The sequence below is a fragment of the Eurypyga helias genome, unplaced genomic scaffold (genome assembly GCF_000690775.1).
Source record: "Eurypyga helias isolate BGI_N326 unplaced genomic scaffold, ASM69077v1 scaffold3327, whole genome shotgun sequence".
In the NCBI taxonomy this organism is placed as follows: domain Eukaryota; kingdom Metazoa; phylum Chordata; class Aves; order Eurypygiformes; family Eurypygidae; genus Eurypyga; species Eurypyga helias.
The window spans coordinates 32213-48739 of record NW_010262141.1 but is presented as its reverse complement, the minus strand read 5'-3'; the positions used below and the strand labels follow the sequence as shown (position 1 = coordinate 48739).

Sequence of the window (16527 nt, the reverse complement as noted above, 5' to 3'; positions counted from 1 at the left end):
CGCCACGACAGGACAGGGCAGGGTTACGCCCACAGCGGTACAGTTTAAGACATTTTTATTCCTCTGCGTGTTACACTTAGTGTTTAAGAAAATACAGGATCCCTTTTGACATTCATACATTTTTACAGGGGAAAAAAAAAATAGGTTTCTCTACGAGGGTGGTTATTAAGCTTGGGCATCCCCAGGCTGACTTCAGGAGGCCAGGCCAACCCCCTCCATTCCCGAGCATCACCGCCCCGAGACCGGGCCTGCAGAGCGGAGCTCGTGCCATCGCCTCAAACTAAATAAAAAGACACAGTGCCTAGTATTTCCAGTTCCACTTTCCAATAGCTCCTACAGGGGATACTGCGAAGGAAGAGCTGGGGACAGGGAGTGACCAGATTGCGCACACGAATATCTAAGAGACCCACGTTAACGTGTGTGACTGTCTGTAACAGGGAAACAGGTTAGTCCCGTTCGCTAGAAACCTACAGGAAAATATAAATAAGGGTTCCCCACACTCGTGCATAGTCACAAACAGCTACTGGACACCAGGCTCGCGCTGCCACGTGGAGCGGGAGGGCGGCGAGGCAGAGCCACTACGAAGCTGAAGGCAAGAAATCCACACGCTTCACGAACAGAGCGCGCCTGCCCGCGCGCCGCCCCTCCGCTCCGGGCAACGCTGCGGGAGAGGTGGCAAGCGGCGGCTTTCCCTTGGCAGGATGCGTCTTTGCGCTGCGTCCCAGCTTCCAAGGGCAGCGTCACCCGCATGGTCGTTACTTCTAGGCTGCCACGGTGTGCAAGAAATTCAGATTTAAACGTCACTATAGAAAGCAGGTTGAAAAAAGCAGCTGCTGGGGTAAGACCTCTACGACCCTGGGTGGGCTGCTACCCAGAGGCAAAGCTGAGGGCCGGGGGGGAGCGAAAGGCTCACTAGATGCGGCGTTAGACAGCAAGCGAGCTACCTCCCCTTGGCAGGGCCGCAGCACATTGGCACTAGCAGCAGAAAACAAAACAGATGTTACAAAAGCTTCTTCCAAGCGCCAGCGGACTCCACTTGGTCACTGCAGGGAGAGATGCACATGGAAAAGTAGTGATACTCTAAGGCCTTTCTCTTCGGGACCTCGGGACATCAGCGCAGCTCCACACCCCCCACCCCGGCTGCGGAGTCCCTCGCAAGCTCTCTGCCCTTCCTGCTGCCTAAACACCTCCCTGCCCGAGTCTCGCGGGCAAACCACACGACAGCACCCACCCCGCTCCGATCTCCCCCGGGCACCAGGCCCCGGGGACACCCCACGCCCTTCCTGCCGCTGACATTTCTAAAGGACCGGTGAATGCCGTCCCGGCCTCCAGGCCCCGCACGGAGGGATATAAGGTATGAGCCGTACTGGGAGGGAAAGGGGAGAAAGTGTCAACAAGAGACGTCGTTGATCCAAGTGGTTCAAACTCCAGTCCAAGCTGAGGGGCGGTTAGCTGGTACCGGGAGAGATTTCTGGGAACTCCTTATAAATCTCCAGGATGATCAGTTTGTCCATCTGGCACTGCTGTCCCTCCTCCTCCTCCCCCAGGATGCGCTGCAAGATGCCCTGCAGGTCGGAGAGGCGGTGCTGGTGCTGCAGATAGGGCGTGGAGCGGATGATGGCGTGCATCAGAGAGAGATACTCCATCCTCAGCTGCCGAGAGGGAGGGGAGACAAAACAGAGCACAATGAAAGATGCAGAGTGAGACAAACAAGCGTGCCAGCCTCCATTACAGCATGAGCAGGGGAACAGCTGCTGCTGCACCAGCAGCCAGAGAGCAACTCCAGAGGCACCTGCTTTTCCTTAAGGCTCATTAGTAGCAATGGAAAACCCTGCTTTTCCCACAGTGCTGCTCTTCCCCCACTCCCAGACATCATCTGCTGCTTGCAATACCAAAACAGAGAGATTCCTCACACTTCTGCTGCTCACAGGGTCCCTGTTCCCAAAGGTCCCTGGACAGAGGGGTGCAGACCACCAGAAGCCTGGCAGATCTTTCTTCAAACACACCTTTCTACTGCTTTGTGCCAGGCAGGATAAATCCCCCCATTCCTCCTCAGCCTCCAAGATTGATTTGAGCACCCAGAAATGTCGTGCCCACCCCAGGACTCCACAGCACAGCAGGTCCCACAGAGGACCAGCGGGACACTGCTACTTTGGGACTGTGCTCCCTTCTCCAGTGCCTATGGGATACCGTCAGCACCTTGTCTCCCGGGGAGAGATCGGCGATCTGCCGCACCAGGATGTCTATCAGCACCATCATGTCTGTGTGGTAGAAGATGCTGGCCGTGTCCTTGCTGGCAAAGATGTCCTGCAGAAACTTCAGCACTGAGTGCGGTGGCTGAGGCTGATGCTTGAAGATACAAACTGGATCATCTGGGGGAGGCAGAGAGACTGTGCTAAGCCACACGCTCCCCCGTGGCCCCCTCCCTCAGTGCACATGCCTTTGTTAAGCCCTGGAGGCTTTGGGGAGGAGGCTGCCCCTGGCCCTGGCCAGCCACTCCCTGCCTGTGGCTAGCGTCTATGGTAGTCGGGATGGCACATCTGCAGGGTACCAGCCTAGACCAAACTCATTAGCATTAATCATCGTTTACGTTTTACCTACCAACCCAGGTGAGAGCTCATTAGCACATCTCCTCTCAGTGCCTCCCCTTTTTGCTCAACAGACACCACTCATTTTCTCCACTGTTTATTAAGTCTGGTCCAATGACCCCTCTGAAAACCCCAGCAGAGCCTGTACCAGAAATGAGCCTCCACCACGAAGACCAAGCTAGCACCATCCCCAAGCAGGAAAAGAAACACCTCCAAGTTTAAATAAGCTACCACATACTGTTCTCTTCCAAAACTTGTCCCTGCAGACCCCAGGAAGGGCTCTGGGACACTGCAGCCCCCTCCCCAGTAGTTGTCAGGAAGGCGGGCACAAGAGAAGCATCTTCATTAGATTATGGCTCAGCCTCTCACAGTAAGGTGATCCCTGCAGGGAATCTGGCAGGGAAAGGGCTAAACAAAGGATTTGGGAGGAGGCCAGACGGAAGAGCACTGAGATGCCGGCAGCCCTCAAGCTGACATAGTGTGGAGACAGTGATTTGCAACACCCAAAAACCCTAAAGCCAGAGTAAGATGAGCTACAAGCATCACAGGCTGAGTAATTTACCCGCAAATCAACACAATGAATCTCGGGCGACAAGGCCCCCGTGCTCCAGAAGGTATTAGAAAGCACAATAGTGGCGCGGCGCAGGCAGAAATACCTGGCACTGCTCTCCCGTGGAGATCGCCAGCTTCCCGGCAATCTGCTTGGCAACAGCTCCACACGTGCTGCGCGTTTCGCTCTACGCCTGGAGCGGGCACAAAGCGAACCCTCTGCCGGTGATTCCCAAATGGGAAGTTCCACTCTAAGCAGCGTTTCGGAAGGTAAGACCTTCCTCTGGAGCCGTTCCCAGGACAGAGGATCGCCAGCATGGGCTGAAGCTCATGTGTCAGTGCTGGTGGAGCCCTGTCCAAGGACAAAAGCGACCCAGGACCAGCTTTCCTCCTGGACAAGAGCTTGCCAGAAGTACAAGGAGAGCAGTTTGCACAGAAACACCAGCCCAGCGGCCTCTCCTCTCTTTCTAGATGCCATCAGCATCACTTTGTTCTTTGTGCAGCTCCAGCCTCGGCAACGCAGCCTGTCAGCCTCACAAACTCACCGGGAAGCGGCACGTCCTGCCTGAGCCGACAGCTTCTCCGCTACCTGCCACCCTGACACATCCCACCCCTTAACGAGCAGCGGGCTTGTCTCCTGGAGTCCCCATTAACTGCACCCCCTGCCAGGCATGAAACAGTGCCACAAAAACACTCACCTCCCCTGTTCAGCAGCAGCAGCAGCTTTTCAGTGAAAGTCTTGACATTCGAGTGCTTGCTTATTGTAGTCATGATCACACTGTGCTCTGGAACTGAGGAAGAAACCTGTTCAGCACATCCCCTTGTTTCCTGAAGACCACAGTAATAAAAAAAAAAAAAAATAGTGGAGGGCTCCTGTTTCGCATCAGTGCTCTGGGAACCACACTATCAAGGCTGTGAAAAGTTTCAGCCCCGCAGAGTAGGTGGGCAGGGAAAGGGAAGGTGAAATCAATCTGGAAACAACGCATGGAACACTTGGGACTCTCTCCTTCCGACGTGCATCTGATTCACACGTGGCTCAGTCCAGCCAGCCAAGGACTGCAAAACACCTTGAAACATTGCCCCTGCTCACAACCTGTGAAGCCAAGGGCTCCACTCTCTGGGAGTATCAGCAGTGCCCTGCTGGAATTCACTGCTTCTCGTAAGAAAGGATGGCCACATCCCAGAAGCACGCCAGAAGGGAAAAGTCCTCCTTCCCAGCGCTTGGCACGGGGCTGTGCAAAGGGAGGTGCTGAAGACTTGTAGGAAATGTTCCCTGGCTGCTTGGGGGCTCATTTCTTGTCACTAAAATATGTTCATCCCAGCAGACGTTATGCACCTGTGCACGCTCAGAGGCGCCCAAACAGCGCCGTGTGGCTATTTCTGTGGCACAGGGCTGGCGACCCTGTAATGTTCCACAGGCTGCAAAGTGCTTTAGGATCTTTCACACTGAAAAGCATCAATATAATATGTTTTTAGAAGAGTTTTTGGACTAATGCTGCACCACTGAACTGTACGATAGATGAATCTTGCAGACGAATAAAAATCCAATCCGCTAATAAGCAACCTGAACATCATGTTCTTAGCATCAGAGAACAAGTCACTGCTCTTGGCTACACCCCAGGTGGGCAATAATACCCCAGAAACACTGCCTGTCACGCTTTACTGCCTAATTACTGCAGCCAGGAAGTATATGGGTAACTGTTAAGGGGTAATGAATGAAAGCAGCAGAGACCGTCCTTAATCAGCCTCTGGGCAATCAACTTTCACATGAAATTAGAAACTTTCACATAAATTTTTAATGAAGCACAACTCAAAATAACAGGTAAACTACTGGACACGTCCTTGCTGCTTTATCTTCCCCTCTCTCCACATAGCCAAGGATAAAGCCATGAAGGTGAACAAGAGGAAGCAATTAACTAAAGACAACTGGAGCAACAGGAGGTTTTGCGGTAAGGAGTGGCCTCTCTTAGCAGGATCTGGAACGACTCTCTAATCTCCCAACAACAGGCTTCAAAAACTCGCCGGCAGCGAGAGGGCAAGCGCCCTTCTCCAGGGAGAACCTGTCTGTTCTCGTGGAGCTCAGCAGGGAAGGGAGGGCAGAGCACACGGGCACTCAGGGCAGAGCACACCTCAGGCCAACACTGAACGGCCCAAACCCACGGGCACTGAACAGGCTTCAGGAGGGGCAGGCGGGTAAGCAAGTGGTTTGTCAAGACCGGCAGAGAACTTCCTGGACTGGTACAGAGAAATGCCCGCGGAAGCGCTTTCTGTCCCAAAGCAGCTATGCCTACGAGCTAACCCCGCTCACGTTCTGCAAGGGCAGCCCAGCCACTGCTATGATCCAAGCAGTGTGGGAGTACAGACAGAAATCCGCTGGGCTTCCCGGAGCTCCTGTGCCCCAGAGGGTCAGTTGGCTGGACACAGGCTCTCAAACTGCTTTTTCCTTTAGGGTTTTGCACAATAACTAAACACAGTGTGTTCCCAGAGGCTAGGGGAGCTGGAGAGGTTATCACAGCACCACGAATTCCCGGTGAGATTCTCCCAGCCTCACTGCTCCAGACCACTGAAATCCTGCCAAGGTAGAGCAGCACCAAACCAACCTGGAATGTGGAGGTTGAAGGCCAGAAGGACATTGACAAATAGGTCAGGCAGCTGGTCGGTGGTGTCCGAGGGCAGCCCGTCCTCAATCACATCCAGCAGGAACTGCACAAACTGAGAGTTGAGATGTTCTGCACAAGGAGGAAGAGAGGCATTTACAGCACAGTGAAAATAAAGCCAAGCAACTTGTGCCAAGCCAAACCACTTCCCCGTGCTTTTACGCTTAAAAACCATTAGTGGAGTGCCAGTACCAGCTTCCAGGGAATTAACAACCCTGCAAGTGGAACAGGCAGACCACTGAAGTGTCTTTGTGCGAGAGACAAGTGGCTCAGAGAACTATTCACAGTGCAGGGGAACGCTGAAAGTTGGACCCTCATTGGCAATTTTTTTGGAGTAAATAAAACACCAAATCGTGCTGTAGCTGTTGTTCCAGCACCACTGCTGCCAATGAAGGCTTCAGGTAGGATGAGATTTGTATTCTTGACCACTGGTTTAGTCCATCTAGTTAAAAAAAGTAATCATCCAGATCATTAGTAATAACCCATTTTTCCATTTAGCTATTAGGAAAGCTCAGGAGCTCATGCAAATAAGTCCACCTGCAGGAAATAATTGCCAGAGTTACATGAGGAGGTTACACAGGAGGTGTGGAGGCTCATTCCACAGCCTCTACTGCACCAGCTCAAATCATGTATGTGTTTACCAGTGTTAAGGTGAAGCTGCTGAGAAGATGCTTATAACAATCTCTACTGCATTTCTAGGAAAACAGAGCCCAGAGCTTCCCAAATACAGGGAACAGAACATGGCCAGGGGAAGCAGCAGGCAGGCAGTGCCTTCTGGCTGAAGGCTGGAATGGAAAGACAACGGATAAAACAGGCAGGTCTGGCACATTTGCACATCCCCATTGACTGCAATACCTCCACCCTCTCCAAGAGCTTGAAATACACATGGCTGCACCATCCGTTAGAAGGGAGAGCAGGAAGGGGCCCCATTATGCAGCTGACAGCTTAGTGGGCGTCCACGGAGCGATCTGGGCTCCCAGCCTCACCAGCAGACGGAACGTCTCCGAGGCAAGCAAGAGGCGCGTGCTTTCAAGCAGGGCAGAGGTAAAACAAGCCGACGCTTAGTCACAGTGATGGGCAAATCCACCTCTTCTGCAGCACGGCATCAGTCCTCCGCTGCTCCAACGCAGATTTGTCTGCTCTCCGGAAATCTGGCAGCTCAGCCCTGTGTTTCAGCAGCCAGGCTCTACTGATAAAGAGCAGACTCTTGTGCTGCTCATGCTGCGCTTTGCCCTCGCTGTCCTCACCTCCCCTGTGCCTGCCAGCAGGCCCCAGAGGTCCCACCACCAGCTCAGCGGTCCTACCACGCTGCAAGCGTGAGCGGCTCTTACCATAGTGATGGTACGGCAGGGGCTCCCCCATGGAGAACATCATGGCCAGCACCAGCGCAGAGTAACACATCTTCTGATGATCTGCAAGGCAAAGGTCCTGCCATTAGTTCTTCGGAGGATGCGAAACACTGTTCCCTAGCAGCAGCTGGGAGGTCACATGTTTAATAGACATTTAACACTGATTAGATTGCTCCTCGTTCCTGTATTTACTGAGCTATAAGGGTGTTTTTCCCCCTGTTTAAGCACACCACACACCTTCTGTGCCATGCGTTTCCAAAGCAATTTAAAAATAACCACAACAAGAAGTCTCAATTTTTCCCACCCCCTTCACTCAAGAGGATCTGGGCAAACTTGATCTGAATAATGAAAAACCTCCCCTGCACAGTCCCAGGACACATCCCATAGTTGTGTAATTACTGAACCCAGAAAAAGCATCCATCTGTCCACCTTGAAATAGCGCCTCTTCCAGCCAACACCTCCCCCGGACAGCTACATGCTTGTTACCATCTCTGCACCGCTCTGCTTGCGCTACCTCAGCTCTGCCCGAGGTGTAAAAGGTCCCTGGGGAGACCAGATCACTGCTCCCGACTCGGGCTGTGCATCTGCCCCCCTCGCCGGGGGCCAGCGCATCCCGCAGCCTGCAAGCCCAGTTTTCGCTGGCAGCAGCTCTATGTGAATACTCCACAGAACCACAGCCAGCGCCCTTCCTGAATTTTAATTAATGGATACAGCTCAGCAGATATTTGCAGAAGCAGACACACACACAAAAAGTAATGGAATAGGATTTATGGCATAATAAAATGTAGCCTCTGTCCAGTTCAGCAAGTCTGAAAATGATAGGAAAAGGAGTATTATTTTTACTAAGTAGGTTACCCCGCAGTCTGGTTAAATACAGTTCAGCTACATCTGCCGGGAAGAGCCTGGGGGCACTTGATACAAAAAACCTGAGGGTGTATTTATAAAAAACTGACCAAAACTACTTTTCATTAGAGGAGAAAGTCCCTTCCATGTACAATGCTTCTCCCAAGAGTAATGCTTCCCTGGACAATACACGCTGGCTCCAGTTCCCCCTCCAACCCCTTCAGACATTTCTCTCCGCACAAACCGATGCATTTCTGAGCACCTGCACAGGCTGATGCCTTCACTGTCACCGCACACTCCTGGACTTGGCCAAAGGACTCGCAACGTTGGCAGCTCTCAAAGTTACTGTTAGCACAGGAGGGAAAATGCCAATGATTCCGGCCCCGTGCCCCTGGAGAGTCAGCTCCGGGAGCAAAGCCTCTACGAACAAAGAGCACGCAGACTTTGTCAGAGCTGCACAAGATGCCCCAGTTTTCAAACAGCAAGTCCTTTGAGTAAAAACAGAGCATTTTGGGCTTAATCATAGATAGTACTGCATTAACAAGATGAAGAGTTTGTAGGAGAGCACCCTAGACCATGTGGCAGCAAAGGAAAGCTGGAAACTGCTGTTTACTCTTGGTAGACAGAGAGGGAGGATATTCAAGGACTTAGACATAATTCATACTTATATAAGAAGCTCTCCGCTGTAGGGTGCCAGTGATGCCAAAGCTCACTGTAACAGAATCTGACAAACTGTTCACCATGTGATTTCTTCATTCTTTCCTCCACGGCTTCAGGACCTGGGGACGAGAGGCAGGACGCTGCAGCGGGTAGACACAGGGACCTGCTGTGCCCATGTTCCTAGTAAGACTTTCGTGAACAAAACATCTTCTCTCATCACATCAGGAACAATGAAATAACGGCCTGAGAACCAGAAGCCAGTGAGTAACATGCAGTTGTAGCAAATACGGAGTAAGAGATTAGAGAGAGGAGGGGGAAGGGTAGTCTTACACGTCCTTGGCCCATCTGCCATGAACTGATGTCCATTCATCTCGGCTGACAGCAGACTCCACTGCTAGGCAGCAAATCTTGTCCTGTTTGCCTAAGGACGCTTAAATCAGTTCAGAAAGCTGAACTCGGGGCAAATCCAGGCTAGCCCAGTGCACTCGCTCAGCACAGACTCTACAAGTTTTTGGAGTGTCCCAGCAAAACTCAGCCAAGACTCACCAAGCTGAAGGGCAGCGTAACTGCCAGTCAAAGCACAGCTTGTTTTTTTCCTTCCAGAGCAGCACCAGTGGCTGCAAGAAAGCAAACAGCATTAATACAACCCTCCTGAAGCAGAGGGGGCTCGACAGAGTGATGAGCATCACTCAAGTGGCCGTGAAGGACAGGAGACTCACGGCTGTTCGCTCACAGCCCGCATTTCCGAAGCCTGCTGAGGTACTGGTAAGAAAGCTGCTATTGTGTGTGACAGGGATTTCTCAGAGGCCTTCAAAGACCTTGCTTCCAACCTCTGAACACAGCAGTGCAAAATCTGGGCACCGGGAGCAGACAGAACTGTCTGCAACTCAAGTGAAAAGGGTCCGACAGCTGACTTGCATGCACACGAAGCTGCAACGAGGGAGAAAGTCACGATTACAGGGTGGATTATCCCCGTCTGTTTTCTTTGGAATTGTTCTGTCTAATTCTGCCTCGCTGTGGCTTATTATAAGCTCTCCTAACACTGATAGATGTGCAGGCCAGCCACAGCAGAGGGAAGTGGCTGTCCAGAAGCAATAAGACCCAAGCATCTGGCAGAAGAACTGGCCAGCAGCCAACACGCCTGCATCAGCCCCAGGGTAAAGCGCCTTCTCATCAAAGGCGCCCAGCATCCACACACAGAGCTTCCGCCTCGGCTGCTCTTCAGTAACAAGCCAGGAGGGATCCCACAGAGCTGCCGCAGCCAGTTCAGTGCTCCCCAGTTGTTCAGTGCTGGCACCGATTGCTCTGGCCCCTGCCATCCACAGAAGGGATTAGCTATTCCATGGTATGTCACGGATCAGCTGCTATTCCCCAGTTTCCAGTACTAAAATAAGCTCCAGTCATTCCAGGATTCAAGGTCACATTTTCACGCAAGGTACCGCTTGCCGTTTGCTGGCAGGATACGGAAGCACCAGAACGGCAGGAGGGAACTACTCATGCCCTGAAACCCCTCTGAAGGACAGACACGTTTGGGGTAAGGACGGTGACTTCTCTGCAGCCCCGCTGCAAAGGCCGAGGGGACTGGATGCTACGCAGGTGACATCTGCGGAAGCACCCGCCACAACCTGAGCACAAGGAAGGCAGCATGGGATCAGGACACAGATTTGGGAAGCTCCCGTAACCAAGAGCAATCTGTCATCAAGGGAAGAGCAGGTTTTCACCCTTCAACTGCACTGCCTGCGTGTTACAGCAAGGAGGGAAAAACCTCCTCACCTGGAGACAAAGCACGGGAGAGAAGGGATGCTGCAGAGCTGCCGTTCAGAGGATGTAGCAGAGCCACTTTCACCCGCTTCCAACGCGATGCTTTTTAGGTACCCAAAGCAGAGCTAATCCTTGCTGGGAGATAGGCCTGCTTCACCCAGAAGCACCACGTGAAGATCTGACCACACCACTGAGCTATTGAGCAAACGGCGCTCAAAGGGCAGGAAGGACATTCCTGTTATAGCAGGGACAGGTCATCCTAACAAAAGGGAGCAGGAGCATGAAGTAGAAGGAACATGGGGGCAAAGAGTAGGTATGGGAAGCACAGAGCTGGGGGAAGCAGGGCTGTAGCACTATCCTGCAGAGGACCAGGATCACAACTCTTAACTGCACTACCATCTCCCTTGGTACAGTGGTGGAGAGAAGGTCCTTTCCTTTAACCAGCACACTTCTCATTGACCAGCAGGAAACACCACAAAGATCTGGCATAGAGTGCTGACAAAAACTGTCTGCAAGCTGCAGAGATCTTCCTTGAGATCTGCAGGTGTCTTTTGTCAGCATCAGGAAACAGAACTGGAACAGCTCAAAATGTGCTTTAAGACATCTACAAGAAGTGATGCAGATCATTAATGGCACATTCAGGAGCTAGAGGGCCTTGCACCACTGGACTGAAACATCCCCTTCTGTGCGTTTCTCCAGTTATTACAGCTGTAATAACCTGAACAACTTTAAAAACAGACACCATTCTCCCCAGCGCACTGGGCACGTAGAGCAGCCAGGCAGGGAAGGGCCACCAGTGCTGCTGTAAATGGAGCGACATGTCCCTGGGGACCTGAGTACAGCAGCTCTGGCTCACCTTGTGTGTGAGTCTGCATGTCCCGGGCCAGCTCCATTGGCAGCACGGAGTTCACAAGCGTTGAGATGACTGCAGCGTCCAAGTTGCACATGGCTCCAAAGCACTTCAGCAGCAGCAACCGTAATGGCACCCTGTGCTCCTGCAAAAACCATTTATTAGATCAAATGATGTCCCAGACGAGGGCTCGCTCTAAGGCAGAGACATAACTGGAACATAACTTCCTGCTGTTGGGAAGCCACAGACCCACCCAAGGTGACAGCGAACCCAGAAGCTCTACTAGCTTTTAAAACAGCACAGGAGTCCTTTTACGATAACGTTCACAACTGGGCTGGCTACAGGCTGTTGGCACATGCAGTCAGATGGCACGGGGCAGCTAGAGCTCAGATCTGAAATGCCCCACTTCATCCACTGACCAGGATACAAACCAACAATCTTTACCCACCCCAGCAAGCAGATTTAATGTACCAGGATGCTCTGAGCGCACTGAGGGTTTGCGAATGCTGCTCTGAAAACACAATATTTGCAAACCCTGCCAACCCAGGTGATGGTTAATGAACAGAATGGGAGCAGCTCCTCTGCTGCAAAGCTGTCAGGTTTGTGCTGGGAGCAGAGGGTGTAACCAGAAAGTTTTGGGACATGCGAGGATTCCAGCAATGATCAAGCTCAAGGAACGCTGGTGCTGGGGTAACCTTCATACTCCAGCCTCAGCCAACAGCCCCAGGGTTCAGAGAACAGGAGTGAGCCAAGCCCTGGCACTGGGCACGTCAGCAGCCAGGACAGGAGACCCAACAGCTCCCACCTTGTCAGGCTTCCTTGAAATCCTGGTCAGAGAAGAGCAGGCAGTGAAAGCCAGCAGGCTCCATCATGCCCAGTCTGCCTTCCCACTGCTCCAAGATCCTTGATGCTGAGTTCTGGGTTCAGACACAGAAGTGCCAGATGAAAGCTAAATGCCCTAAGGCTTGACGTGTTGTAGCTGGGGACTTAGGGACAACATGGGGACAAGTTTTCAACCCCCCCAGAGTCCTACAACAGCACGTTCCAGGAAGGAGAGGGGCAAAGCAACACCATACAGGCATTGAAGGCAAAACATCCACTTCTTCCTCTGAATACTGATTTCCTTCCTCACTCCCAAGGCTTCTACTCACAACCTACTTTCCTAAGCAATGCTATTTACTAATGCACAGAAGCACATCAATTAAAATAGGAGCAGATAGAGCCTGTCAGCTTTCCCAAGGCATCCTTGGAAATCCTTCCTCTAGACAGCAGTGATGCTGATTCTGTCCCACAGTGGAGCTAATGAAAGCAGCAAGCTTTACCCTTCGCACTGCTAGCTACTGCTCCGAGGTCTGCAGCACCCTCTGCTCTTCCATACAGCTCGCAGGCACAGCACTGACATCAGCCAGCATGTGGAAGGGACGTGCTGCCACTCCATCTAGTTCACAGAACTGTCCTATCTAGGAGGGGGCACGTTACGTATACTCATCGTAGCAACCTTGCTCCTTGGCATCCTCAGGGAAACCTCAAAAAGAAGAGATTTGACGCATACTGGCACCTTACCATCTGATAATATGCCACAAGGGACAGGACGGATTCAAACTCATTCTTCTTGCACATTTTCTTGCAAACTTCTGGGTCTGCATCTGTCTGGAAACAGGAATGAAGAGGTCAGCCCCGCGGCACATCAAAGAAGCAAAGTCCCTGCCGCAGGGACCTCCAGGAGGCCAACTGCTTGCAGATCTCAGTAGCCCCAGCCCAACCGCCTCACAAAGAAACAGAAGGCAGAGCACAAAGACAGCTCAAGATCCACCGCCCTGCAGGTTTCACATCAAAGTGAATTCTTGAGAAACATCCCTGCCATCCAGCGTGTCTTGGGCTGAAAACATCTGGAAAAAACCCGTGACCCGAGCAGCAGCTCGACGGGTGCATCACGCACTCATCTCCAGCACTGGTCCCATCCTGAGAAGCGCTGTAATCTCCTCCCATCCCTAAACCACGAGGAACCTGCTGCACAGTATCCCCCGCTGCCTTGCCCTGCAGGCCCACAGCGAGGTGGCATAGGCCACATGTTGAGTGACAACTGGCATTTTTTACTGCATCAGCTCCTGTGAGAAGCTGCTAGAAGGTTCCCCAGCTCCAAGTCAGACCTGCCTCCGGCCATGGCCAAGCCAATTAGCACCTCTGTGATTAACGTACTTAAGAGGAGAAAACAAAGCAAACCTGCAGCCAAGAGAGCAATGCAGACACCCAGGTCAGTGTGGAAAGGTGGGAGGAGGTGCCAGGTTCCCTGGCAGCCCGTGGGGAGGGGGCAGTCTGTGCTCTGCAGCCAGCCGTGGAGGTTCACAGGGGGCAGAGACCCACCTGCAGCCCCAGGAGGGCCCCATGCCAGAGCAGGCAGCTGTGCCCATGACTCCATGAGCACTCCATGCTGGCGCAGGCTGCTCCTGAAGAACTGTACTCCGTGGAAGGGACTCACACTGGAGGAGTCTGTGAAGGACTGTAGCCCATGGGAAGGAATCACATCGGAGACCTTCATGCAGGACTGTGCCCATGGGAGGGACTGACACTGGAGCAGGGGCAGAGTATGAGGATCCTCCCCTGAGGAGGAAGGAGCAGCAGCGACAATGTGTGATGGACTGACCACAACCCCCATTCTCCATTGCCCTGTGCTGCTGGAGCAAAGGAGGTAGATAAATGGGGAGCAAAGCTGAGCCTGGGAGGAAGGGAGGGGTGGGGGAAAGGTTTTTAAAATCTGGTTTTATCTTATACCAAAGCTACCATGAAGAATGGCTCTGTAACTCTTTTCAGAACAGCTTTGTAAGGTAAAGTGGAAGGGAGCTCAAGAGCACTGCAGACCCCAAGCAGGCGAGCAGGGCTTCACACTGATGGCAAAAGATGCACAAGAAACCTGTGCCCTCTGAAACAGCAGATCCGATGGCACCACAGGGCAAAGGAGGTCAGAAAAACAGAACTCACCAGTGCTGTCTGCTCTGCCTGTAAAGGGAGAAGTTTACTCACCAGGATGCGAAGCAGCTCCTCCAGGTAGCAGCAGATGACGTTCTCATCCTCGTAGAGTGCCCAGCTGCGCTGCTGAGCATCGTCCTTGTGCCTGGCCAGATCGGCGAAGATCACCTCCAGCCGCTGCTCGTCGTGGCAGATCTGTCCCGAGGGCAGCCCCGCACTCAGATTCTGCGTGACAGCAAACCACTGGTTAGTGGGGTCTTGGCAGCTAGCTGTTGTTTGGGTGCCTGTTTCCTCTAATCTTTGTCTCGGGACTGGCAGCTGACCTCATTCAGTCAAGAGCTGGCAGCAAAAGACCAGCAAGTTTAAGACATGCATTATTTCAGCTCTCATACTTTTTGGGCCTCTACTCACCTCCTTTCCTTGCACAGCTAATGCAGTGAATCAAGCAAAACAGGTGCCAGAACTGCTGCATGGTCAGAAAGCCTTTAAATCCAAGCTGCCACCATCGAGCTGTCTTCTGAGGATACTAAAGAACCCAAGAAACCTCACTCAAACAAAGCTGCACCCCGCTTTTCTTACCGCATTTAGTAACCTAAGGCTCATCCAGGCAAGCCAACGTTCCCAAAGCCATGGGAATTCATACCCGAGTCCCTCCTAGATCACATAATTGTAGCCTCTAGCACACACACACACACAAACTTCCCCACTCCTCTTTGCAGCAAACCAGAGGTTGTTTGCAGACCACCGCCTGCCTGCTGTGGGGAGGGCGCGTGCTGCAGAAAGGGGAATGCTCATTCCCCATAAGAGAGGATCTTAAGAAGCCAAGTCTGATGACCTCAGCCCTCTGCACGTTTCCTAATACCTAAAGGAAAACCCAAACTGCTTGGCCAGAGTACTATGCTCAGTGTCCCTTCCCAGAGGGCTGTCAAACACCACATCTTTCACGAAAGCAGCCCAGCACACCCCAAAAGCATGGGGCTACCCAGCCTCACTGAACCCAGAGGTACTCTATTACCACCCCAGGAAACAAGTAGGACCCTGGCTTCCCCCTAGGTGAGGTCAGCAGGCAGATGGGTTCAGAAGGCCTTCAGAGAATACACTGTAGGCTGTGAAAATCATCCCAAGAATGGGGAAAGCCAAATCAGCCTGGCACGGGACAGGACCACTACCAGGGAGCGGCTGAGCACAGCTCTGGGCTCACTCCCAGTACAACACGTGTCCCGGACACCAAACCACCACAGTGCACCACTGCTTCCAGGAAGAAGTTGCCTTCACTGCCTGCTCCCTCCAGCCTGAAAGGCACAGATCTTCCTTTAATCCTTGACTCGGGAGCCAGCGCTTGCGTGGCACTCTGCAGGCCAACTGCTCAACACCAGGGCTGCCAGCTTCTGCAGCAAGGACGGGAACCAGTTCATCTTGGGCTGCTTTGATTCTGCATCCTCCCAAAGAGCAGAGCTCAACCGCCGTCCACAGCAGCTCTGAAGCGTGTAGCTACAACACGGATTAAGTCAGCAATCTTTCTGCACGTACTCCTTTCTCAAAGTCCTGTCAACTGCATCCCCACCCCATGCATAACTATTGCCACGAAGGCTTCACCCTGCAGTGTCCTTCCTACACCATTCCATTCCTTTGAGAGAGAGAGAGGGGCGTATCAGGCAGCAGTTAACCTGCCCCAAAAGCTGCTGTGGTCTGCGATTCAGGATAAGCCCCTAGGACCTGGGTATATCACATGAACTACCTGGTTTCCCAGAAGCAAGGCAAGAAGCGGGAACCAGCACATGGAACCAAGCTGATTAACGGTGATGAGCCCAGGCACCGCTAAGCGAGGTAAGGACTAATTTGCAGAAGAACTTAAATTATATACACAAGGGTTTGGCAGCAGTGACAACAAGCAGCAGGAGATCAGCGGGGTGGAAGAGAATTGAGCTGAGAAATTCAAACAACAGGGAAAACCCACTCACTGAGAACAGACCTGAACAGGTTTTGGATTAAGCTGTCTCGCAGCGCGCAGTGACAAGTCACAATCATCCAGTGCAAAAAGGGCTTTGCTGCTGCCAGCCAGGACACCCTGCTACACACCGTGTCTCCTCCTGGACACCTCGGGAAGGCTTCATCCTGTCCTTCCCAGGGGCTGGCCGCACGGCCGGGGGCAGCGAGCCTTGAAGCAGGAGGACCCATGCCGCAAGCGGGGCAGAAGTGTTTTGTAGGCAGACACGAGCCCTTGTTTCGTGGCAGCGGGGACACACACGCAGTCGCACGCCCACACCACCGGCACGCGAGGCTGCCACGCGCGGGAGCGGTGC

At 52.8% G+C, this 16527-nt stretch overlaps 1 protein-coding gene across 1 annotated transcript in view; it reads right to left on the bottom strand.

The window, feature by feature from the left end:
• Positions 1-1448: 1448 nt before the first annotated feature.
• NCKIPSD (NCK interacting protein with SH3 domain) overlaps positions 1449-16527 on the bottom strand; it is a gene marked incomplete at its 5' end in the record, with an annotated part of 34074 nt that continues 18995 nt past the window's right edge. Inside the window, 8 exons of the mRNA XM_010155590.1 lie at positions 1449-1652; positions 2200-2372; positions 3836-3928; positions 5738-5866; positions 7126-7206; positions 11264-11402; positions 12821-12907; positions 14279-14449. Of these exons, the coding sequence (XP_010153892.1) occupies positions 1449-1652; positions 2200-2372; positions 3836-3928; positions 5738-5866; positions 7126-7206; positions 11264-11402; positions 12821-12907; positions 14279-14449 (1077 nt within the window). The remainder of the gene's footprint in view (positions 1653-2199; positions 2373-3835; positions 3929-5737; positions 5867-7125; positions 7207-11263; positions 11403-12820; positions 12908-14278; positions 14450-16527) is intronic.